Source organism: Amia ocellicauda, chromosome 18 (assembly GCF_036373705.1).
Source record: "Amia ocellicauda isolate fAmiCal2 chromosome 18, fAmiCal2.hap1, whole genome shotgun sequence".
NCBI classification, from domain to species: Eukaryota; Metazoa; Chordata; class Actinopteri; order Amiiformes; family Amiidae; genus Amia; species Amia ocellicauda.
In genome coordinates this window covers 12,008,779-12,036,252 of record NC_089867.1, presented here as the reverse complement: position 1 = coordinate 12,036,252, position 27,474 = coordinate 12,008,779, and the positions used below count along the sequence as shown (strand labels likewise).

General features: G+C 36.8%; 1 protein-coding gene across 2 annotated transcripts; it reads left to right on the top strand.

Moving 5' to 3' along the window:
- The first annotated feature begins 641 nt into the window (after nucleotides 1-641).
- cmc1 (C-x(9)-C motif containing 1) lies at nucleotides 642-22,332 on the top strand. Of its 2 annotated transcripts, XM_066691416.1 has the most exons (4): nucleotides 642-776; nucleotides 3,956-4,048; nucleotides 19,515-19,605; nucleotides 20,841-21,108. In XM_066691416.1, exons 1-4 carry the CDS (start codon nucleotides 758-760, stop codon nucleotides 20,959-20,961), a joined length of 324 nt encoding a protein of 107 aa, XP_066547513.1. In that variant the 5' UTR covers nucleotides 642-757; the 3' UTR covers nucleotides 20,962-21,108. The 2 variants fall into 2 exon arrangements, with proteins under 2 accessions (XP_066547513.1, XP_066547512.1); XM_066691415.1 differs by lacking the exon at nucleotides 19,515-19,605 and having other exon boundaries at nucleotides 20,841-22,332.
- The last annotated feature ends 5,142 nt before the right edge of the window (nucleotides 22,333-27,474 follow it).

The following is a 27,474-nucleotide window of genomic DNA, read 5'->3' as shown; positions in this document are numbered from 1 at the left end:
GATAGTTTCTGTAATTCCTGCAAGTTATTGTAACTAGTTATGTCTATAGTACTTGTAGTGCACTTTTGCTTGGTTTACTGAAACACAAATGTTACATTGCTAGTCAATTTGAGATAGTGCTCAAGATGTAAGGATGGTGGTAGAAAAGGTGACTAAATGGGGGAACAAGAAACAGCCCTTTAGATAAGGAAGGGGGTGAAGTTTTGCATAAATCCACCATCACACTTCACTCACTTTCATTTACTTGGACAAATTGTTAATCGGTACTTCAAAGTTAGCAATACATATGTTTAGCATTTTCAGGAACATGGCATACATTTCATCTATTGCAAAACTCGTTAAATTAACTAAGATTAATTAATTATGAAAAAGCTGCATATGGTAACGTATATTTTATTTTCCTTTTTGATCGTAACTTGAGGTCTAATTTCATATGTGTGACACGAAGGCATTTTTCACTGGTGGCATTCAAAAATAATAATAATAACAATAATAATAATAACGTTATTGAGAAACTGTCGGGACAGACTTTCAAGACACACTTCAACAACCTACTCCTAGCACTGCCGAGCAGCGGAGGCACCACAGCCCTGCGTCAGCGCGTTTCTCTGTGCTCTTGACTTCCTGCATGCCTGTTCCCGGCGGCGGAAGTACGTAGTGGGGGGCGGGACTACAGCTATGGTGAAAGGTCACATTGAAAACAAGCATGGTGTAACCACAGAGGACTGGCATGAAATAGAGATTCCGTGTCTATACTATGGAGTCTACCAAACCAGGTACTGTGAACATGTATAGGGCATAGTGTATTCAAACAATAAATACATACAAATAAAACGGACGGCTTACCTATATATGTATATGCCTATATGTATATTTGTTTTGATTTTTACTCTTAGAGCCTTCGCTGAACGATACGTATCATTCTTATGTACTTCACAGGATCTTCATATTATTATTACTACTTAATTTGTCCACAAACGTAGCCTATATTATTAGTTGAAACTGCCTGTAACACAGAACCCTGAGACGAGCGGATTGGATATACAGCAGCAGCCATTGACAGTATGAACTTTTTACAGCGTGACACAATACCTTTAAACGAAGCATTGACGAGTAACATACTCAGTTTGGGAATTTGTCCACCCTAGAACAAACATTGTTTTAGCTCTTTTTCTGTTTGGACCCCTCTTAATATTGTAGGGTTATGGAATTCAAATATGTAGCTATATATTACAATTGTACTGCCCTTTCTTTATCTGCTTACAACTTTTCACTTTTGTCTGTTGTACCATTTAATATAGCACAGCAGAAAACAAACGTCATACTCTGTATATGTATATGTTCTCTAAATTACGATGCATTGGTAAAATATAATTGTACCAGGGGGTTAAATCATTGGCTGCTAATATGGTATAATGATGCAAAATACATAAACACAATTCCAGATTGATTTCCAGATGTTTTCCAGACGTCCATGTAAGTCTGGCCAAAAATAATTAGCCACAGTGTTCTCTAAAGTTGCATAGGATTTGAAATCTCTGATAACAAATGTAATGAATTATCTGGTCCACTGTTTATACCATTAAATAACAAACAAATCAACAACGCTTCAATGTCTTTACCTTTGGTTAATTATCTCACAGGAACCTGGCACAGTAGTTGTGTTGTAATACTATTGTTGCTGTATTTGGTGAATGATTATCCAAGTGTAAAGACATCACTCAAATAAATTTACGTTTGTGATGGTAACAGCAGCTTGTGGCTAGAGCCAGTGTGAATATGCCTATTATTATTATTATTATTATTATTATTATTATTATTATTATTATTATTATTATTATTATTATTAATAATAATAATAATTTAATTTAGGAGGATGTAGACTTAATTATCTTTGTTCAAAACTGCAGTGAAAATAAGTGATATATGCTGCTGAAGGCAATGCTGTGATTTCAAGTATTATTATTTTTGTCTTTTAATATCAAAGTGGATCATAGTACTTAATTTTATTGTATTTATTTGTAGATTTATTTTAGTATGACAAAAAACAAGTTTCTCCAGACCAGAATAATTGCTCAAAAATGTCTAGCAATGAAAACAAGGTGAAAATTGACTTTGAGGGTGATGAAAGTGGAAGGCCTAAGCTCTCAGTGTTTTCCCTCATGGGGTCAGGTCTGCTTTACTGTACCTTGAAGCGATGTGTCTGTGTCTGCCGGATATCTTGTAATCCGATGAGCAATAAACCCGTTTCTTGTCGAATGTTTCTGTCTGCTGGTAAGAAATGTCCTGCAGTTCTGTTTTTTGCTCTCTATTGTCCCTTTCTCGCTGAATTCAACCCCGAGAGCCAAGCTTGGACAGATTATCAAGCTGGTTGAATTAGACACTGTCAGAAAGAGATTTGCCAGTTGTAAAAATAACCATAAATAAATTCACATGATTATGTAGCCTTCCCATTTGAAACCCACCAGTATATGGTACTATTTTTGCATCTGAATGATTACGGCTAGATACTGAACATAAACCAAACAGTTTATTATAATCTCTTTATTATCCTGATTCATTGTATTTAGTTAAAATGGAGATGTTAATAATACTGTGAAGTCTTCAAATCTGTGGCTGATTGACAAGTATAGAGCAAGATACCACTTTAAGATCAGTATATGCAGTATGCCTACTACAGCACATTTAGTACATGGACGTGTTGCAGATTTAGGACTAAACATACCAGACATTTTACACAGTGAGTTCAGAGTGTCACATGTTGCTTATATCTGATCTAGCCTAGTCCTTTCAGTAAAGTTTTTGCATCACGATGGGGACATGTTCTTGCTTGTAGCTCATTTTTCTGAGTGGACATTAGAGTTTGTTGCTTGTCTCTAGCAGACCTTGATTTCAATGATGTAATTTTACAATGACATGGGTATGACATTCTGTTTAGGTAACTACACATAATTGTGTGTTTGTACTTGCAATGGTTTGCCTCATTCATTTACTTCGCTAACTCCATTTTCGCCATTTTTGCCTTTAATTAGGCAGACTGGAAATGCACTAAGAATTGTGCATGGTTTCTGGCAAGCAAATGTTTACTGTACACACCCAATAATGGCCTAGACACAAGTTAAGCTATGCGTTTGCTCTGAGGGCCGGTGGGTTTTCTGTTCTGGCCAGGGATGCCTTGGTCTAGCTGCTAATGTAAAAAGAAGTGCTCTGGGGTCTGCTGCCTGCGTGACACAATCTTAGGTGGATTATTCATGGGTGGATGAAACATCACCATAGGGACTAAGGATAGTGGCTTTGTCCCACAGATCTGAGCAGAATTAGAAAGCTTGAACTGAAGCACGCTCGCGGTACATTCAAATCCATAAAGCAGTGCTGTGATTTTGTTTCTGCCAGAGCCCAAGTAGTTTGCATGTTACAAACTCCAAATGCAGTGAAAACAATCCAGATTTAAGTAAAGCTTCAGGTTGAAATGCAGGTGAAAGCCCAGTGCAATACGTGATGGGACTTAAGTTTCACTTTAACATTCAAAAGCAAGCAAGAGCCATTTGAGCTACAAACCACAACAAAGGATGATTCCATTGTAAACTGTTGTCAGTTTAGTTTTTTTTGTAATATGACTCTGGGAAAACGAATGCTATCTTCTGAGTGCATTTACAGCTCTTTTAACACAAACTCTGATGAAATAGTGACAGTGAAGAAGCCACTTCTGTGATTTACGTGCACTTTTATGATTCCTCACGTTTTCTTATTTGGTTTTCTTATTTGTCCAGCAATGCACATTTTAAAGTTTGTGATAATGAGAGTTCTTGTTGTGTCCTGGCATTAAATTTTAATCCCAAAAACTGAGCAGAACAATGAAAACAAATTCCTGTGCTTTACACTGTAAGACGCTGTGGCCTTCCAAGTGTTCCTGGCTGTGTGTCCTCCTCACTGATTGTGAAATTGTACTCTTTAGCGGAGCCGTTCCTGAGGCATGTGGAGAAAGACGTTCTGATCCCCAAACGGATGAGAGAGAAGGCCAAGGAGCGCTGTGTGGAGAAAGTAGAAGGTAAGGTGGCAGACGTGTCATACATATAAAGACATCTTCATATTATTTTTGACTTTATTTCACTAATGTTTGACTCAAAGTACACACTGAAAAAGGGTGGTTCTTTTCGTATATTGTTTCATCAGGTTTAGATCAGGTGTCATGTTATTGCGTGCTTCGGTGTTAGGTGTCCCCTGCTGGCCTGGACATAAATCGCCAGCACCTTTGTCTCTCTGTAAGGTCAAAGGTGAAGCAAACAAGACTGAAAAGATGTGAAGAAGAATGACTGTTTAGTAAGAAAGACAGCAGACTTTCCTAGTCTTGAAAGCAGTCCAGGTCAACCTAGTAAATGAGGTCTTACTCAAAGTGGGGCTTTCCTGGTTAAAAAAAATGAATTGCCTGTATTAAAGCAATGCTAGTTAACAAGAAAGAATACAAATAATAATCAGCTAGATTTGGAAAGAAACATTACTGCCAAAAAATGGAATTAAATACATGATATGGGGCAAAATGTACTTGTTATAAAGCACACTTTGTCCTTTAATTACATGTTTCAGATGGCCTAAAGATGCTAATGGAAAGATGGTATATATGAAATGGATATTTCTTTCATTCTGTGTCAGACAAAATAGTCAATTGTAATAATAAACACAACATAAGGAATAATGTAAAGTAAACTGTGAGTTGCCCTGGATAAGGGTGACTACAGTTTTTTCGTTATACATGAATAATAATAAAGATATTCTCCTCATAAAGAAAATACATCTATTAAATGTAATATATGCATATAAATGAGTCTTAGGTGTTTAATAAAAATTAAAAAAAAACTAAAAACGATACGTTCAGAAAATATAATGTTGATATGCTAGTTACAGTATGCATGGTTAGTGTTCACAGATCAATATGTGTTAATAACACCTTCATGTGTGAAGCTCTACTACAAGCATTTTTTTATTAAACCGAAGTAGTGCAACACAGGAATTCAATATTCATATACTGTATATTACAAAGATACTATTTTAGGCAAAATGGCTTCTAATTAAAATGGCACTTTAGACCGATTTCATTATTGATTAAGGTACGTTCTCGTGCTCTGCAGTGTTCTGACAGAACCTGTGTGCTCCAACTCGTCAAACCGATCAATTCATATCGCATAAATGTATTTCCATATGAACACAGAGGGTCAATGTGGTGTTCGTCTTCATGCATGCATGTTTTTTTTATTGTGTATTTTTGGTATTGAGAAATACAGTTGGACCACAGTTTTCACACATACATTTGGCAACTTATGTAGCCATTTTTGAAAGTTGTGATAAGCCGCCTAGTTTAACATGTTGAAAGTCTTAACCAGACAAGTTAATGGTAACTTCATGCCGGCACAAATGAGCAGAAATAGATAGCTGAGGAGTTCAATGTAATTGGCCTTTTAAATAGGTTCTAGGTCATTCCTCACCATTAGCAAAATGTTTATTTCTGCATGACTTATATATATTCATGTATTGATTTTACATTAAAAGATTTAAACCTTAATCTCAATTGAATTTGACCTGGTAACAGAATATCAATAAATTGATTTGCAGATGTATTTCCAATTAGTATAAGAAACCACTAGTAAAGATGTGACAAAGAATGAAACATTTTGTTAATTGCACAGACTTCACTGTGGAGTACAAATATTAGTACCCTGACACTGAGTACCCTAACTGATGTCAGGCTTCCATATTGTGCAAACTGGCATATAGTGTGAGTTGTATAGAAAATACTTGGTAATTTAACGGATACCTCTTGTAAAATCTGTGGGTGATTCTAAATGGAGATGCAGTATGATTTGCATGATTAATGTGAGTTTGATCACCTGCTTCAGTCAGTGCAACAGACTGAGACTTGTGTGTGATAAAGCCGTGTATTGCCTAACTCTTTTACATAAAGCACATCTTTTACCAGATAAATGAAATCACTTTCATTCAGAGTAAGGGTCTCATTATAGCCAGCAGCAGCATTGATTAAGAGACTTACCCTCTTGACAACAGGCATTTAACCATATGTACTGAACCTTGGATCTCTACAGTTGATCTAATTTGTTAGCATTAATTAGTTTCTTTTGTGCGTGGACACTTGGTGCTCACAGCTATGGGTGTGCAAGGCTAATAGGGGTGCATGTTTAGTCAGAATAGGTTTCAACCTCAGCCTCCAGTCCGTGCCAGCTGGGGTCCCACAGAAGGATCAGCGGGGCCAACTGCTCTCTATTCATTGTGCAGCAATAAGCCCCCAAAGAGAGCTCCCCACCTATTCGCCATATTTGCAGGAATAGCGCTGTCTATTTTATAATTAGCTTTTATTTCTCAACCCCAGTTACAGTCTGCGGCTGATGTCAGTGACTTAGTGAACAGGCCCCTAACTTGGGTGGGGGGTGGGTAGGGTATTACTGCAGGTGCTACAGTGATTTTGCCTGGGAGACAGCCTTGCACAGTGTTACCAGGATGCCAAACATTACAAGTTTATGAACTTGACAAACTTGATATGATTGTGTTTTAAAGAGAATTCCGCGTTGCTGACAAATTAGTGGAAATGTGTGATCTACAATAGAGCTAATGTGAATGGGAATAAAGACTCGCAACTCAACAAGTGCATTGTGTGTAGTGCCTTGAGGCTTTACATTTTTCTTTACCAGTCAAGGCCCAGCCATGCTTTATTGATCCCTGAATGTAAACGAGTGAATAAAAGACATGGGGCGGGGGTAACAGTTGAGAGTAACTCCACAGCCTGTAGTGTTTCGTATTCAAATGGAAATGGGAGCTGTGAGGCAAAATATTCATAAATAAGTAAATAAAAGCTTTTGAGGCCTTAAATTATTAGAAGTGTTAAATATGGTATTTTCCTTTTACCCTACTACATTCTTGCCCTTTTAATCTAATTAACAATCTTGTTTTTTAACTTTTTCCCCTTCTGCAATTTGGACAAAATAAAATAAAAACAACACATTCATCCTTATTTGAATACTGTTCCTCGGCAAAAAAAAAATAAGTGAAGGCTTATATCTTGACTTCCTCATTTCTTATAACTTCCTTTTTCTTGTATGTTTGTGGTCACAGGAAAACATGCAAACAAACACTGAACTACATAACTTGTTTTACTACAGTGAACTTACTAAAGTGAAGTTCTGTAGAATTAGATAACACAGACAATAAGTAAATACTTTTAATTGTATGTTTGGCTGTGCTTTGAATATAGTTTTGTGTGTCCTATAGTTGTAGAGAGAGAAACTCAACAAGCATTACAGTCCTAAAACATAAGGTACAATAAGGTATTTTTGAAAAGGGTACCCAGTGTTTAATTCTCACTCAGACTTCACTTTTCTTTTTTAGTTTTGCATTTCAAATTGCAGGTTGGGTGTTTTTCCCCAGTCTTTGTAATGTTCGATGTGATTCTTAAACTCCGTGCACAAGAGCTTCTGAAGTTGAGGTAGAAAAGCCTTACACCTGCCTACCCGACCCTCAGACCCACACACCAAAAGATCAACTTGAAATGACATTACTGTGGAAACCCCCACTCCCTCACACCCAATCTACCCACCTCCAACCAGAAAGCTGTTTTGTTTTGCTTTAGTTTTACAATCTAAAAAGAAAGCACCTTTGTTTGTTTATCTTTATGATTGTAACTGGGAACTTTCCATCTAAGCATGTTTTTGAAAATGTGATTGCACAATTCACCTTATGTGAACATGGCAGCACTCTTGAAAAGCAAGATCTCCCTCAGCCCTGATGCAATTTTTCAGATATTTGTTCTTTTTTTTTTATAGTAGATTTCCGGTAGTAACCAAAAGCCACCTCACTCCTCTCACTTGCCACTTGAGCCAGATATGGACCCTGAACACCAGAGGGGAAAGATCAGCCAGTTATCTCAGCCAACAAGAGCTGGATTCAATCGACGGTTTAGCCTATCATCTCATAGTAAACACACCTGTACTCCATATCGGTTATATTTATGAGGAGAAGAAAGGAGCATCTGACAGAAAACAAAGCCAACGCTGAGTACAGATGTGTAGTTTTCTATTAGCAGGTGGGTCAGAGTTCAGTTTTAATCTGGCCCCCAAGTCTTTTTCTCATTTAAATGTTTGCAAGTAAATTAGGTCAGTCACAACTTGAAATGGAAAACATTTCATTATTTTAAATTAAGCACCTTTATTTTAGCCATAATGTTTTTCTCTACTTCACCATAAAGCTGGCAAATTGTGCTAATTATGCCAAGGTTTCTGTCACATTGTGAAAAGAAATAATTAATCCTAAAACACATAAATTATTTACTTACATTAAAAGCTCCGACTTCTTTTTGTGTTGACAGTCAATTTACAAATTCATCATGCTCCTTGAAATGTTAGTACTGCTCTGAATTTTTAATTTTATAGATCGGTGTGAACAAAACAATCTGCGCTCCTATCTGGCAGCATCCATCAGGAAAGAATAAGGTGAACAAATAAAATGTCATCATCAAATTGCTGTTTTTATTTATTTTTTCTTCTCCAGAAATAAAAATGAGAAGTCCACATTTTTTTGACAAGGCATCCCTGAAGAATTATATACAATTAAATGCATACCCTAATCAACCATAAAAAGAAAGATTGCTGTCTACTTCATGCTCTTCTGTTTTACAAAATATGTATTTTTAAATGCATAGAATCGACTGTGTACACTGAGCAAAAACTCAGCATCCAGGGAATGCAGGATTGCAATGCAGCAGTGATGGTGACATCAGTGACTGGGTTCAGTTCAAAACGAAGTATTCTGAAATGAAAGGCATTACATTAAAGATAAAGACCATTGTGTTCAAAATAGAATTAGATAGAATAGAATAGAATTGATCAAAACCTTGGAATGGGCCAGTACTATAGCAGGGAAATTTCTAAAATCATAAAATAGCAAAAAGGGAACACAACTACATCAAAGAAATCTCTGATCAATTCCGACTACACCCTTTTAGGGTTCTGCTGCTTACGCCCCAGTGACCTTGAGTGCCCTCTTGCTCCCATTTCAATGCACACTATACAGCTGGCATCAATTAGCAACCAAATTGGCACATAGCGGTAACACATTTCTAAGTCACCAAGGTCCAGAACAGTATTGTTTTCTTGCCTGTGAGGTCCTTTTCATGAGCATGCGGTGCCTCTCATCTTAAAACACATGCCTTCAAGGTCAGTTCAGTGGGGTAAAATATTTTATTTGTAAGGGTTTTGCATTTAATAGTAAGGTGAAATGGGGACAACAGAGAGGCCAGATTTTCAGAGGATAGACACACATACATGGCCTGCTTTGAGTATAAAAGTAACACTACCTGGCTGTCAATCATATGTGGGGCTATTGCAGAAATATTATTTTCCTAAGCAGAAATTAATAGAAAGTTGACACAAATTGCACAAAACGTATGACGTGAAGGGTCCCCTCACCTACGCAGAGCAGCAGGTATGCTCCGGATGTGTCTGAGGTTTGAGTATTCAAGCACAAAGGCAAATGCAAGGTGTCTACCCTTTAAACAGCCCTGTCTTGGTGCCAAGTCGATGGTGGATAAGAGAGAAAGAAAAAGCAAATGCTGGTAACTAACAGTTATAGATAATTATAGAATTAAATGATATTGTTGCCATCAAGGGTAGAATAAAATTCCTGTTTTGAAATTATTTTTAACAGCTGCGTTTCCTACTTTACACTTTGAAAAGCTGGTGTATAGAGTAGTGACAGGTTTGGTTTTGCCAGGAGCTGTCCACATAACTCACTTTTACAAACATATTACAGTTTCTTCTTCATAAAATTACAGCTTTTTTTTTTTTTGGGTGTCAAACGACGTGAAGTCTTTACAGCTGTCTGAGTAAGTGTTTTTAATGCAAGCTTATTATCATTGGCTGATTTTCACCTGTTTGGGGACTTTAGAGGAATGCCTATTTCTGTTTTAGGGGTTGATAGTTTAATTTTATGGGACCACAGGATTGTGAATTTTCTGTAACTTCATTGACACCTTGGATGATTCTTGGCATTGTAAAAACTGACGAGGTTCAGAAATAAAAGATTTGAGAAGCTACAGTCAGTAAAAAGGACATTGCAAGTACGGCCTTGTGTGCTTTATGAATATGAAGTAATTGCATGCAACCTTAACTAAATAATTTTTACATTGGTTAAAGCAAGTGTCGTGCCTTTGTAACACCTCACCAAATGTATGATAACACGTCTACAAAACAAAAGATGCACTGATTTCAGGCATTCCCTCAAGCAGGGCTCTGATGTTGCGTTACAGTACAAGGTGTTTTTTTTTTTTTTTTTTACGTATCAAGCCTGCAGATTCCGAAACTGGATTTGATACAGATTTTTTTTTGCTTCTGACCACATGTTGCGTTGAAGTCTTAACAGCTAACTTTAACAGCTATACTGTTTTTTTTTACAGAAAATAGTAATGCAGGCATCAGCAATTCTGATAACCTTCATCCGATAATAAGACAGAGGAAACCCTACATGTGAACTAAACGGGAACATGGAGCCATCTCTCGTCCTGATCACACCTGACCCTACAGATCCAGTTTCTAATTGTATTTTTCTTTGATCAGTCGAGAATCTTCATTATTATAGTCAAACTTAATTCCAGGAAAAGTAATTAAAATAGAATGCATACTCACAGTATGTATAGTTGACTTAAAAATGTTACTGTCTCCCCAGTTCATTACTCCTTTTCATAGAATGAATTTCATACCACTCAAAGGAGCTAGATGTTCATAAACTATGTTCTTTGTTACAGGAAATTGACAGTGTATGTTTGTTGTCTTCATAAAGTAACGGACTGTCCTGCTGAACATCGGGTGGTTTGTTCTCCACAGCCAGGAGCTGATACAGGTAGCGTTTTGTGCAGGTATTAGTGATACTTGAGAATATAGATCCTGGAGTTACACTACATGACATGAAAATCTCTCTCGGTTCTGCTCTCTCAGGCTTTATAGACTACATTGAGCTTTGGCGTCGTGGTTTGTGACGCTTGCTGAACCCTCTTAAGTGTATTGTTTCCTTCTCTGTGAGTCACAGGTAATATACATTGTTTGATTTCCACAGAAACTTAACCGTCTGTCTGACTTTTGTTCAACTATCTAACTCTTCTACAGTGGCTTTTGTTAAAAACATACTGTATGGGCTCATTTAGCCACATCAGTAGTATAATTCATCACGGATATAGTCTATAGGTGATGATAAAAGGACATGATGGTAAACCTTGTGGTTATGGTGTTTAAATAGCCATAACCACTGAATTGTAAATGATCTACTGAATCAATCTACTGAATTTGGAGAGGGATTGTCATTTTTACGTGCTTGTATTCACAACAACATGCAGGTTTTGATTGGTTGGTAGGTACAATGCGACAATTTCTTCCAGTATGAATAAGTGAATACAGGATAAAGGATGGAAAACGGGAAATTAATTTATAAAGAATACCTTTTTTTATTTATTTGTATTAATGTCTGACCTGTAGAGATTTATCAGAACAGAGTTGAGCCTGAGCGAACGGTCTCTTTTTAACCTTTTGGAAGGATTACCATGTGTCTTAGATCAGTGGCAGTTGGTCATTTACATAACATGTCAACAAGGTAAATAAATAAATAAATGAAAGTAACAGGGCTGGCTACAGGGCAGATGGATCTGTCTTGCGCTGACCGTGCCTCCTCACACCATGCTGGGGCCTGGGTTGAGTGGCGGCCCAGAAGGAAGGGAGCTCCCCCACTGAGCCACTGGCACCACTTCCTGCTGCACACAATGTGCTTTGGCCGCCTCCCATTCGAATCCTGACCAGGCCCAAGTTTGTTTAGCTCCCGAGATCTGGAAACATCAGACTCCAAGCTGGTATGTGTTCAGATATGCCAATGTAGAGACAAGGGGAGAACTGGCTTGCAGATATTAAAACTCTTGATCATATCCAGGTTTTAAAACGAAAAAAGGGGTGCTTCAAGGGTGTTGTATTTCCTTTTCTTTGTAACTTTTTGACATGCCATGATCTGAAAATGTTAGTATTTCAGTTACCAGTTACCTAACTGTAATCAGGGCATATCCTTCAGCCTAATTTGAACCTTCTGGAAAGATACATTAAGGATTAGGTTTGACACAGGGTTAGGATGCATGCTAATTTAGTGTTATATGTAAGAGATTAATTCCTGGAGATGTTCCCAGGAGGTTGGCAAACCCAGTTTCCATACAACCATTAGACCAGCACAACTTAAAAAAAATAAAAATAACAGTACAAGTGTGTGTAATTGTGTCATTCAAGTACAGACGTATGAGTACAGTTATCTAGGTATCTCTAACTCCTATGTATTAGAGCTGTTGTGTTGTATTAAATGCACATGAGGTATAAATCCTGCCTGGTAAAGAAGACATTTTTGACTCCCACTTAACTCAAAAGCCATATATTGGACAGGTCGTACTAATCTAATCTAGTGGACTACATACTTCCGATTAAAATTTTCTGTCGTCGTTCAGTTCTGTAAAATCTTTTTAGATCAGTAAGTCTGACTTCACAGCTTACACTTCTATGAGCAGGTGTAACACATTTTTAGATATCAGGATTTACACATAATAATAATAATAATAATAATAATAATAATAATAATAATCTATGACGATAATATAAATGGTTATTAATATATGTACAAAAAAATAAGCATATAATTTCCTCGTATCACACTGATTTCCTCACTGTTCATTTTCTATATGTGAATTTGGCAACATGCATTCTCTTAACAGGTGCTTGTATCTCTTTAGAATCTCCTTTTACTAGTTTTATATTCTTGTCGGTAGGATATTATGTAAATGTATGTTTGGCTATTCACTTCACATTTTCTCTTCTTGTGTTACATTTATTTTCAGTAATGATTCTGTAACTTAAAATTCTTCAAGTATCCAACATAGATCAGGGAAGCTTCATAGGCACAATTCAAAACATTAATAAAATGTAATTTAATATATACAGGTTTTGGTCAGCATGACAGATTATTTTTTATTTAAAAAAAGATTATCTCTATGATATTGTTTATAGACACATATTAAATAGTCCAAGCTGTCTGATTACTCAACAGATTGAGTGCATTATTTGCAAGGCATTTGACTTTTTTCACCTTTTAAACCTCTGTATTGATAGTTTGGCTAAATAAGATTACACTTATTTTCTGTATGTGGAGGTTTGTGTTAAGCTGCAAACTTGAAATACAATACTTATCTTATAATACAAGAAAGGGGTCTAGTAAGTTCAGTGCAGATAATGCAGTTGTTACATTTGATTTTCATCAGGTCCTACAAAAATGACAGATTTTGTGCATAAAGCTTTTAAGCTGAAGAAGACCGGTGGGGTTTTGGAGGCTCATTTGCCTCTTCTCTCTAGACAGAAGATCAGTCGGATAAATCGCCCTCCCTGTGTGAAGCGCTGCTCATTCTAATAACTCTTTAATAATCTGTGTCGAGCAGATTATTGTGGGATGGAATGGGGAGCCGAGGCAATCTCCCTGGCATACTGAAGATGCAGATATTTGATTATTTGTTAATTTAAAAGTAAGATCAGGAATATTGATTTCTACTTGACTGGAGAGCTGATTTAGTTTGAATATCAGCTTGATCTTAATCAGGTGAGAATTAATTGACTTGGATGTGTTAGATATTCTGCAATGTCAAGTCAACCATGATCAATCTAGAGAGACTGTCATAGCACCAGTGTTAGAAATAGCAAAGAGCTTATGCACAGCAGCGTGTAATAATGTCTCTTGTTCAGCCCTGGTACATATATGCCTTTTTAGACATCTTAAGATTCTGAATTTGCGTGCCATTTAATTCCACATTGTTTGTCCATGTATGTTTGTTTGTATGTTTGTCATTCTTCTTAGAAAAATATACCAGGACTTCAGTCAAATCATAATGCAATAAGTATCTCTTATAATAGGTGTCCACTTTTTCCTGATGTGCTCATTAGCGCTGTCTTTAGGTGCTAATTTCAGCCATTTTTACACCTTGATGGCATTCAAGACTGAGACTAGAAGGCACTACTTGACACAATGAGCAGCGTTTGCAATCGCCAAATGGGCTACTAAGCCAAGCAGTGACGGCTGCATTTCAAGACATGGCTTATTTAATCTGTTTTCTCTGGTGTGGCTGCAGTACATACATATTTCATAACAAGAGGAGCATAGGAGAACAAGTCTTTTTTTATTTTAAACAGTGTCACTGTCACTTTTGTACATCGTTTGCAAGGATACCTTAGAGCCCTTCATGTCTCTTAATTTTAGAAACTTTCAGCATTGAATAATTTCAGGAAGTGCGAGATGCCAGAAAACAGGATGGTAAATGCCACTTAGCCACTGTTTTCACAACATGTATATATAAATGTGTGTGTATATATAATATATATATATATATATATTTATTTTTAATAACTTGTATCCACAACTATACACAAATGTTGTATTTAAAATATCCTTATAGGTTGAGTGTTGTATTTGTTTTCTTTTAAAGTAATATTGGACGAACAAACCAGGTTGAAATGAATTCTCTTCATACGATGGGGGAAACATTAATGGCTTGTGTATTAGGAGCTTTGTTTTCTATTTATTTATGCTACTTAGAACAGCACTGCACTTTTAGACTGCAGATCCCCCTGCTTCTTTACTTTCAAGGTGAATCTTTGCTTCCAAACTAAGTTTTGACACGTCTGCTTGAAGGAAAAGTACCTTATGTCAGGAACAGATGGAATTAGCAGCAAATGTGTTGATACGAGGAAAGTGTGGCTTCGTTAATTGTTACAATTAAATCTGCCTTTTTAAAATGGTTCTGAAAATGTTTTATACAAGTATTGGGACAAAAAAGTATTTTTAGTCAGTTGTTTGTCATTTTTGTTTTGTTCAGGTCAGGGTGGGGTGCTTTTATTAGTTTGCATAACCGGATGACTTACTAGAAGAATCCTACTCCTGCTACATTTATTTGCTAATAAATCAATAATTATAATGTTGTGTAGTGGAATCTGTTTGAAATATTGCCGTGTAGGCTGCACACTGATAATTAACCAGCAGACTGGCGACCCCGAGGTTCAGATGCAGTTTTCTTTGTAAAAGCAGTGGTTTTCTTTCTGAGTGTTGACATGACCACTTGCGTGTTTTCATCCTAATCGAGAGTGCTTCTTCAGATATACTCAATAATAACGGAGAGAAAGGAGAGTGGGTGCCTGAATGAAAACTACAAATTGGCATGTGGTGTTTTGTTAGGTGCCCAAGCCTCTTGACTGCTGATTACCATTTGTTAATGAGCGTAAGGGTTTATCTTTCTTTTCTTACCCCCTTTTTTCTGCTGTTTTTGTTCCCCAGCCCTCCATCTGATGGATAAAGGTGTGCTGTTAATGGAGAACTGCAGATACAAGTAATTAAAGCAGCGGGGGGCCTGTATGTGCTGTGGCCTACCGCCCTTTCACTCTCTCTCCCTGTCTTTGCAGGCATTGATTATTATGTCGCTATACGGCCCGAGGCAGTTTTATCACATTCTAATGATGCCTTTCATACACGGGCTTGTGTCCCACCAGCCTGGGACGAGTCATGCCAGTGAGGGCTCCCTTTTGTGCCGTTCCTCCTTTTTTTTTTGCCCTCTCAACGTTGCCTCCGTCACCAATCAGCACTGGCGAGGAGCCCAGTGGCTCGGACCTCCTGCAGCGCAAAGGCTGTGCGATTTAGATTTTTCTTTTTTAGCAGCTTGAAGACATTGATTACCGCAGAAGGTCCCCTATACTCAGGTGTCCTTCCCTCACAGGAGCTAGAGTGGAAATAACAGATGATTATTAGCTCATTATGTTAACCGTTTTTCCAGATGTATAGCCTAAGCCCTCCGTTCCCAGGAAGTTTTTTCTGTCGGGGATGTTTCTTTAAAACCCGGTGGCAGTGCTTGCTGTCAGCGATGGTCGGGTGTCGGAGGCGGTTCGTGCTGCGCTCTGATCGCAGATGGAGTGAAACCCCACTTGTTTTGTGTGTCTGGATTTTTCAACTATTAATTCACTGATTGTAATTCAGGCTTTTTAACTATTTAAACAGAAATGACAAATGGTCCTGAAACTTTAGTAACCCATCATATTCTAACCATTTAACTAGGACTTATACAACTGACATGTTCACTTTAACAATATTTCAGTAGATAAATGTGTTTTTGAACACAGAGTCTGAAGCTTGAACATAATTTTAGATTCTGTAACGCTAGATTTGTTTTATGAAGATATATATATACACAGAAGGAATCAAACATTAACACCTTCTTTACTGTGAGCTTTAATATTATATTAACTGACATTTCAGTGTTTGTTAAATTGTCTCTTGTTTAGGTGAAATTTATTATAGAATTCAGATTTGTATATGTATACCATAAAAAAGCTTATTAATCAGGTTAGATTTTATTTAATTTTAATTTATTTAAAATTTCTAGCCTTCTTTTGGTGGTAATTATGTATTTTATCCATCATTTGGAAACATATCTTAAGTTATTCATTTTATATTGTTCTGATGAAATTGTGTGGCATAAAATAATTTAATCTGAATTAAAGTCAATTGAATTACAAGTGTTCCTGTTTTATGATTATCTGCAGTTTAATAAATATATTGTTGCACAGCTTTTACTCAGCTGCTGACATTAACAGCAGTATTACAGTAAAATGCATAAAAGATTGCTTTGTTCACTTGCTGAATTTTGGCTATTGCTTCAAAAAGTTGTGAAAGTCTGTTTTTTTTGCACTCTGTTCTTTGCTAGTTTTCCATCTGTACTCATTTTTCATTTTCAGTTCTAAAATGGCATAAGCTGAACACTGAATAACTGGATTAACTAAACGGAAGACACATTGTTAGTATGGATGCATGCAGTAATTTAACATTACAGGTTGCTTTGCCATTTTCTTTAATTGTACTGAGCTCATTCTTCTTATTGAGTTTTTGATTCTGACTAGTTTTAAATTCTGTTTTCACTTTTCAGTTATAATGCTCTGAGCAAAACACACTGAATGTGTATTGCTATTCAGCGTACATATGAGATTACAAGTAGAGTTTTTTTGTTGTTACTTAAGCATTTTTGGGGTACTATTGTGATTTCCTGGCCCTTTCTCAGCCTTTATCAGATTTGACAGATTTTCCATTCTTTAACCTTTTGACTTGAATGAAAGTTAATCACGTAGTGAGGCTAATATGAACACAACAGCAACTAAACCTCAGTCAATAGATTGATGCACAATGCAAAACAGCTTCCTGAAGATCAAAGCAAGCATTTAGCTGTTTGAAAGTGGTGAGAGTGCTGCTTGTTGTCTACCAGTATTCTGGACACGTTTTTTCAGGTGCAGAAACTATTTGATTTAATACAGTCAGTACTATCATAGTAAAAATAAATGACTTTGTCATCCTATATTTTAATTATCATTATACCTATTTTTGCTATAGTTACAAGCAAGAGTTTTCAGTTTTATGTTTTGTATTATTTTATATCCCATGTTCATTTCTGCTGCCTTGTCACAGTATTTCTGCTTGGATCGAGGAGAGCTGCAAAGTCATACTTTTTTGTCATTATTCATGAATTCAGTCATCATTTTTTCTGACTTTACAGTGGCAGCAACAAAACTAGTAGAAAGAATCCATATGTACAAGTATTCAACAATTCTGTCCGAGAAGCGGCCTTCAATATTTCTAAAACAAAATGTTATGAAACAGAAAAGGAAGCAAAAACCCCAGAGATTTGTCTTTTAAAGGTTTAAAAACTACCCATAAACTCAGTGTTTGGAACATCTGGGTATTTTCCTAGTTAATAAACACAATATTTGATTATATCCTGAGTATACCCAGAAGAATTGCCTCTAGTTTTTATTGACTTCCTATAGCAGAGTTTATTACAAGCGTTACTGTAGGTAGAGTGACAACAGATAGGCCTATTAGTGTTAGCCAGTGTCTAGTGAATTTTAACAATAAGTTTCAAAGTTGTCTCTGTTTATAAAGAGGAACTTATTTACATACAGTACAGTATGTTAATGTAGTTACTCTTCTGATCAAAGGTGAGTAACTCAAGTTTCACCAGATTCCAAGTCCTGTTGACATGAGTTTGGTGTAAAGGCTTCTGGGAAAACGTAGGGGCTTAGTGAAGACCCAAAGAAAGACCAGCGCCTAACACATACAGTGACAACCCTGCATTTCAAGGCCATGTTATTTCCCCCCCGAACTTCTTCATACAGCCTGGTACTGTATGAGTGCTTAAGCCGGAGAGCATAATGACAAACCGAATGTCGTCTTACTCAAGCATGACAATAATGAACCAGTGGAGGTTTTAATTAGATTAGTTGCAGAGTATGGTTTCTGAAATTGGTTTGTGGAATTAGCGGCAACATTTCTGAAAACAAATGAAAGTGTTTATTAATGTGTTTTGGAGACACAGGAGAGAGGAACCTAATTAAAGCATCCTAGCTAAACATGTGACAAAGACCTTGCTAACAGCTGGAGGAAGAGGGCCTTCAGCACTTATTAGGGCATAAGACGTGTCCTTGTATTTATATATTTTAAGGGCCTATCACGAGAGGCAATTTGCTAAATCATTTTATTTGTGTGTGGTACCTAGCCTATTTCCTTTTTAGTCATGTAGGTTGCTCTTTCAGTTCGTCAACAATCACAGCTTCAGAAACTGATACCTTTCATAACACAAGTTTCAGAGTTATAACACTCATCTGCCATCTATTGTCTTACCTTATCTAAATCACATACTTACCGCATAGTTCCTTCACATAAAAAAAATGTGCTTATGTATCTTGACTTTAACCACACCATAGTAAAACCTGCCCACACTGCAGTGTTTGGAGAAAAAGGAGTACAATCTACTGTTAATTATTATATGTTTTATGTATTATTTATTATTTCATATTCATCAGCTATTTAGATTTACATGTGCTGGGCTGAATTTGTTAAACACTACAAAGGATCTGTGATGCTGTGGCCTCCAAAACATATGGACAGGAGACAACATGCAATTTCTCAACAATAGATAGAGGTATTTTTTTTAAACAAACCGTTAATACCATCCAAGACAGAGGAGAGAGAAAGGGCACTTTATATAAATAATGTCCTTTATAACCGTCTTTTTTGTATGTGTTACAGATATCATATTGATAAAAAGTTGCAGCTGATAAATATATATATATATATATCTGTATATATAGATATATATATATATATCTGTATATATAGATATAGATACGAGAACGGACAGTACTGCCCAGTGTCTGCCTAACCACCAACTCTGGAGTAAACTGTTCAGCCAAAGGAAACTTGGATCTGGGAGATAAGAACATATTGGTACCTCTTTTTAAATTTGGGACCCTTGTGGTTGCTGCTGTTCTTAATATGTAGAAGTGGTAGAGACAAGCGTGTGAGAGAAGGCAGCGCGGCATTGCTCTAATATATCTATTTGATTATTTAATCTCTTTCAGCCTTTAACCACTGCTGCAAGGAGAGCGGCTTCCTCATGGTCTTAAAATGTCGAGAGCAGAACGCGGCCTTGAAGGAGTGCCTAACAACATAGTAAGTCCATTGGAGGGTCAAGTACATCCTCTCAGCCGCCTTCCTCTCGATTATATCGCACTTCGGTGTTGTTCAGGAGGATTACTATAGCTGGCAGAGGGATGTCTCTGGTGTGGTCAAAAACTCAAGATATGTGTTGGTACTGCCTGCAAGCAATTCCATTTTCCTTCTTTTAACAGTCAGTTGCTGTTTTTTAACCATGCAGAAAAGTTGTATAATTTCCCTAAAATTATACCCTAAAATTGGACTAGCCAATCATTATTTTTCCTTTATTATCAATGCATCCCTCCTCACTGGCCAAGAAGAAATGCAAATTCATTTACAACTTTAACCTGCCCACTTCTTATATCGGTCTAAGTTTTGAGTGCTTATATGGACCACAGTTTGAGATCCTCTGCATTACGCCATTGACATGAGTGAAACAGATCCAGGGTGGATCTCTCGGTGTGTTCCCAGATAAGATCTGTAAGATTGTGATTTAAACAATCACACCATCCTGCAAGGCTTTAAAAACATTCTTCCGGAGTTCCTTTATGTGAACTTGACACCAAAACTTCCTGATTTTGAGCATTTTATTTTTGTTTCTGACAATGTGATGATGTCAGGCAGGTGTTTTAATATAATTTAAAATAATTAAAAGAGCATCAGAAAATCTTCTTTACCAGGTATCAATCTTGTTGCGGCTTTTCAAAATTCAGACTTTGAGACTCTTACCACGTAGAGAGAGAAAAATACTTAGATGTGAGCTAGACTTCCCCCTGAGCTTTAATGGAGTTTCTTTTCTCAGCTGTGTGACTGTGAGACTAAAGAGAGTAGTCAACACAGTTTAAACTGCTGTCGGCTAAAACTGGGGTATGTCAGAAAGAGGTTATATAAATGTCCCCTCAGAGTAGTACAATCTAAGGTTTTAACATTATACAATTTTAATATGAAGAAAAAAGATTTCTAGCAAAAAAAAAAGAAAAAGCTAAAAGTGTAAAGGAGTGTGTTAACAAGGTGTTCCTCATCTTTTTCTCACACATTTATTAAACTGTAATTGCATTTCACATTGAAGTTAAACCTTTGGAGGCTTTTTCTGAACATTGTATTTAACCCATTAGGGGCTTGCCTGAGCTCATACTAAATGGAAGTAGCTCAAGGTTTTTGTTACTCGAGAATAAAGGCAATCCTTTGTCAAAGGTGGGGAGATGGTACTAAGTTCTGTTTGTGTTTTTGTGTTTTTTTGTTTCTTTCAGCTATAAGGATCCTGTGTTTTATGAAGAATGCAAACAGGAGTATTTGCAAGAAAAGGCAGAGTTTGAAAAGACTGGGATTCCTACAAAAAAAAGACAACAGAAACTTCCTACAAGTATGTAGCCACGAGATTCACTCAGTAGGCGACCAATGGGTGAACCTACAGTTGGGGGAGAAAATTCAGCTAGCAGATGCCTTTCTAATCAATGTAGTTATAGAAAATGGTAAAGGTCTTTATAAAGCATTCCTATTCCGGGTCAGAAATAGACTTTCCCTTCAGTAAGATGATAAAATGTTGGGAAATGAAGTCCTTTTCTTTGAGTTGCATTACATGCACATAGTTTTTGTACAGAATCTGATGTACAACTACCAATTCAGATTAAACAGCAGGACCCATATTCATCACATAAGCATCATCATGTTAAGTATATTTAGAGTTCACACAGATCTCTCAATCTGATAACGCAAGAGTCTGAGCAAATGCTCCATACATTTCTTTTTCTTTTTTGTAACATGCAGAGTTTGTGTTTGTGTGTTGGTTGGTTTCTGTAAAATGAATGTAATTCACACACAAAAAGCCTCTGATTCTCAGAAAACAAATTATTTTCGGGCTAACATCCCAGCATAGTACAAGTAGTGCATCTTGTTTTTTAATTAGATGAAGAAAATGTCCAACAAAGTCCAAGGAAGCTGTATAAGACATTCTGCTCTTAAAACTCAAGCCCAAAACCACAGGTATGTTTTGCAAGTATAAATTAATTTCACCCCAGCTAACGTGATAATTAGCATTCAGTAATATTAAAAGATTTGCATCAAAGCCATGAAAGGGTGGTGTTTTTGCTAATTACTCCGGCACATGGGGGAAAAAGTAGACTTTCCCTTCGATACAAATTTATATAATCATGTTCCTGTTGTTTGCCTTTTACCTCTTTGCGCTAACAAACGCATAGTATCTTACTTAAAATCTCTTGTGTCCCTGTACCAATGGAAATATTGCACAAAGTCTGGGTTTTTATATCAAATATTTATAACAGAACATAGATGATGTAAGTTATTTAATAAGCAAGAATAAAAAATGTTCTGCTAAATGAACTGTTAAACCGAAAATAAGAATGTTTTGACTGTGGTTTAAGTTAATGCAAACACACATACAATAAGATATATCTAAATGGTATTCATTCTCTTGTACTGTCCTAGCCCACAAACAAAATGTGACACTTCAACTAAACTTTGTTATTTAATAGCTTCTACTGATGTTAGCCTCTGAGGCCCTGATAAAATGCAAGTACACATTACGTGTCCTTTTGATGTGAAACGTGTTTTTTTGTGTCAGAAGTTGACTTTTACATTCATCTCTTAGTTTAATTTGGAGAAGTTCAGTCTGTCTATCTGAGACAAGGCAGATGATTAAGTGCTATATCTGTGGTGAAAAAACTAGTATATTTGGTTTGTCAAATTAAATAAACATCAGATTTGTTAAGTGAGTGACACCAAGTATGACTCCTGTCTTTACTGCCTAAAAAAACCCACATGTGGACCCCTTGATGTCTGAGATGTTCAAACAGACGTTCTAAGATTAACAGTTTTCATTTAAAGAGATGTATATTGTCAGGCTGTTTGCTCTGTTGTGTGCATGTCTATTTGTTTCAAGGGGCAAAGCACAATTATTGTATGTGTTGGCATGTTATGAAGTGATCTAATTCTATAAAACCACGATAACAAAAGCTTCTAAGGTTTTGAAACATGTTTCTTGAGCTGGTACCAGTCTTGAGCTTGTTCTCTTCTATAAAACAAGTGTAGGCATTTAGCATTTGAATATTTCAACACTCAATGTGCGCTCAGAGCAGGGAAAGAATATGAATTTAGCCAATTACAATCTACATACTTTATTCTTACTTTCACACTAGTGTGTGGAATTAATTTCACAGCAGTCTGGAGTGGTTAGTATCACCACTGGATTGCACATTTGGTGGAGAGTCTAATAATGTGCTATACTGTATGAAAGGAAAGTACACAACTACGCAAGTTCTAACTGAACATGTCTGCACTTTTAAATGTCTTGTTTTGAGGAAAATGTAATTTGGTTGAAGCTTCTTGCTTAGATTTTTTGCACAATTTCCTGCCCAGTGTTCTAGTTCTTTTATCTGTAAGACCCCTTGAATATAGTGTTATACATTTTTTGTAAAACTGTTAACACATTTTCTCCTACTTGCTTTTCTGACTTGTGGTTTTATCACCCACAGAGTGTAGACAGAACCTAAAGCATGATATCTTGCAACATTGTTCTAAAGTTCTTTTTTTTTTTCATTTTTGCCTCTCAAAAATTTGCATTTGCTGAGAAGCCGGAGCACAGAAAGGTTCTGAGATGACCAATGTGACCAGTGGCTTCTTTTGCAGTGCAGTGAACGTTAGACAAGAAGCTTATTTTCCAGAGGAAACTTTCAGGAGATCATACTGCATACAATCTCAAATCGTAGTTAATATATAAAGACGTGCATATGCCTATACAAACTGAAAATCTTGAAGGTGGCCATGTTTCACTCATTAGATCAATTATGTCAGATATGGAAATTGAACAGGCACATATAATTTGGGCAAGTGTTGTATGCCCACGTAGATTTGCATAATCTGACACGTGAACACTCACTTCAAAATCTGAAAATGACTGAAGTTTACAAGAAAACACACATGACAGTTACAAAATATATATTTGTGAAGTGAACCTTACTGTATTACCCTTTACAACCAGAATAGGGAAATTGTTGGGTTTTTAATGGAAGGAAAGGTTGATTTTTAATTTGGGATTTATCGAGATGCACAGTTCTCGATGGTTCTGCATAGGTATGTGTTACAGCTTTGATAATCTCTCTAGATTTCAGTACTCTGACTTTTTTTTGTATCAAGGTGTGACAAGTGTGAAGATGTTGTTTCAGTCTGGTACTGCTGTAGGCATGTATTGATTGTTAGCTGGAAGGCCATTTTCTTCAGTATTTTATGACTACCCCAATGTCCAGAGAAACGTGTGCACAGAGCTGTATACATTTTACTGTTGACTGTAATCTTAAAATATTGTCCTATTTCTGTAACGTGTAACCACTGGTACACCCTGATGTAACAAACTGGGCATTTAGGTGTTAAACTTCCAAACTCATGTGGTAATAATATTCAGAAAGCAAACGTGAACACGAATGCTGCATTTTATTATTATTTATAGAAGCAGTGGGCAAGATAAGTGCAGGTTTGAAAAGCCTAGTTTTACCACACGCAGAATGTCATTATAAAGAAACTTTTTTCAGGTGCACATTTTGACAAGGCTCAATGTAAAGTGGTTTGCTTGAAGGGTGATATTAAGAAGTGTTTGTCAGTTTCGAGCTGTTCAACAGAAAGTGTTGTTGCAGGGGAAACGGGGGTCCTAATCCGGCGGGTGTGACTGAAGTCAGCCTAGGTAAATTGTGTTTTAGTTGCCAGGCAAGATATAATAACAGGAAACTGGGTGTTCAGGCTAATTGGATAAGGGAAAGCCCAAACACATTTCAGGGAATTCGACATATGGACAGTGCTGCAATGCTGAAAAGTGCTAACAAGGTAATGAGAAGGGAAAGGACCTTGTTAGCAGAAAAAAAAGGCATATGCCCGCGCACTGAGAATGTAGACTTCCGTTCCTGCAGGACTTAACTATTTCGAACAGTGTGTCTAGAAGGCATCGTTTCTTGGGTTCGTTCTCCAGTGTTGGAAAGACTACCCAATGGAACACATTGTGTCGGTCGCCCGCTGTGCTTCAGCTGTTATCACAAAGGGATTAGGTGATTGGGTGTCCTCGTTATTTGAAACAATACACGGAGACATGCTGTGTCTCGAAACAAAAATATCTGCCGTGGTCCTCTTCTCTGCACTCCCACTCCGCCACCAGTCCTGGTTCGGGCACATTCCTACATTTCGGCAGTGCCGTTGCCCACCTGCTGAGTCATGCCTTCATGGGCGACGAACATGTTTCTGATTTCGGTTTGCTGTAGTGGATCTTAACAAGAAAGTAATTAGCTTTGTGACTTCGCTACACTCATTTAAATAGCTAAAGCAGGGGGTCATATATTTCCATGGTACAGATGTCATAGTAAGACCTTCATCCTTTCTTAACTCTATACACAGTATGTTTTCATAGAACAAAGAAAAACTACTGCAGTTTGGAGGGGGAGAAAAAGTTGCCTGGAGCGAAATTGAATATAGATCCTGCAGCCGAATGAGAAATTGTTTGCACCACATTATTACACAGGTAGTTGGTGCTCAGATTCAAAGCCTCGCTGCTTTGCAGATGCTTTATGCAGATGGGATTTTCTTCTATTACTGTGGCTGGAGATTGCAGTCCCTTGAGCTGCCTGTGTTCATTGGCCAGGATAAATTCCAACATGTAATACTTTTTCCATTAATCACAGGCGAGCCCAAGTATGTGCGCGAGATGACAGAGGGATACAAAACTGTAGTTTGTTCGGTGGCAGGTGGCAGGCTTATTTAGATGTGCTGCTGAATAAAACAAACTTGAAAAGCCACGTTCTCCATTTCAATGGGGGGGGTTTCTTGGAAAATAAATTCTCTTAGAGTAGCTCTGGCTCAGTTGTGGGGGTTTTGAGGTCTCCGGTTCTTTATTGATGATGAAGATGTCGACAGTTGTTTTTAAAAGATGGAATAATATCTAAGCTAAACATCTAAAGCATATAAACTATTGAAATGTATTCTTCAAAGCTTCAGCTTCTTAAAAAAGATCCTGTGATATTAAAAACAATTATGACGTTAACTCTATAAGCTTCTTCACATGTTCAAGATTTTTTATCAGCATTACTGTATAGAATTACCAACGTCATTCACATGATTATAAAAAAAAAGTATTTTTCCCATTGATGCCGAACTTCACAGTCATGTATTTGCTATCCATGGGTATTTACAGGTAGACTTTCTCTTACAGAGAAACACAAAAAATACAATCTGTATCTTCACTTTTGGCTTGAATCTCTGTGCAGTACAATACAGCATTTTATGAACTGCCTTAAATCATGACACACAACACACAGAACATTAAAATAAGGCTCCTTCAAGATTAGATACAAATAATTTAACTGGCTATAAAAGAAAAGTGAATTCATTTATGAAGCCCTTTATGCACAATGACATTTGTGGCAAAAAATAATTGTACTTTTATACATCAAACACAAGATTTTATTTTCTTGTGTATGGTGGAAACAGAGTTATGAATAATAATATGGACTGTAAAATGTGCTGTATGCATAAATAGGACCCTGTATATTGCATGACTGAATTGCGGTTTAAAAAGCCAAGTCCAAACACAGGGCCCTACATATAACACATCCTGATATTGCATAGCTTTGATATACAAGGTTAATGGTGTTATTGTGCACAAGGTCTTGATTTTATTACAAAACAACTGCAGGGACAGATCAAAAACTTTCCTTTGGGGGAACAAATGGTTGACCAGGCCTTTTGTTGTCAATGCACATCAGTGACTCTTGGTAACTATTGTGATTAAAGTGGTCTAGAGTTTGAATTCAACACCACCTTAGATTCATAAAATAGAATTTGAATTAAAGTGTGTACCCTGATGTTGGAACGGTGTGCACACACATTTTAATTACTAAGCCTGCAGTGACTGTTACATTAAACTGATTAAAACCAGACACTTATATAGGTATTCTTTGCTATATTATTGGACTCTCTTGGATATGTTTCCCCCCAAAAAATAAAATCAACAACACCCATAAAACATGTACACAAACTAAAAAGCACAATTTCATTATTACTGACTATCATGTCAGTTTATCTGAGACCTCTGGGGTGGCCAATAAGGTAAACGGTTTCTGCAGACAATGGACACGTCTTTAATATGGGGTGTTGGCTAAACACGGGCTAACGAGAAAAGCCATCTTGTTCCAGGTGAAAAGAAGCACACTACTGAAGCAATGCCACTGTAATATTGCACAGCAGATGACATGTATGAAGTCACAGCATATGATTACATTTTATCAAGGGTGACTAAATGAAGATTACATGATACTATGCACTCTAGCACAGAGTCACCCAAAGGAAGCACAGCAGATGCATGTATGGAAGAAATAAAATAATAAAAAAAACACCAGGCTATATAACCCATGCTCAGCTCTGCGTTCAGGCTTTAAGTGGATGAAAGACTTGGGAGCAGACTGGTTATGGAAAGGTTTGGGAATCAATTTGGGACTCTTTTTAGCCAGAACTGGCCCAGGGCAGCCCAATTAACAACACTAAAAAACTAAATCAAATGCTTCACTTAACCATCATGGAAACTCCATATGTACATATATGTATGGGAAGAATTATATTACAACCATTTAGCAATGATTTTGTGATTAAAATGAATAGATACAGCAGCTTGAATACTAATTTAGTGGTATTCCTCCTTATTGAAGGATGAGAACAGCACTCATTCTCATACCAGTGCCTAGACTAGTGCTGGTTTCTGCCTCATAGTAGAAAAAAGTCGTGTATTTGGGTTCAGCTCAAATCCTCCCATCAGCGGCCCTCCTCAGTCTTACAGAGTCTAGCCCATCTTCACTTCAGAGCAGCCTTTCTGTCAAGTAATAGTCTTTATTATGG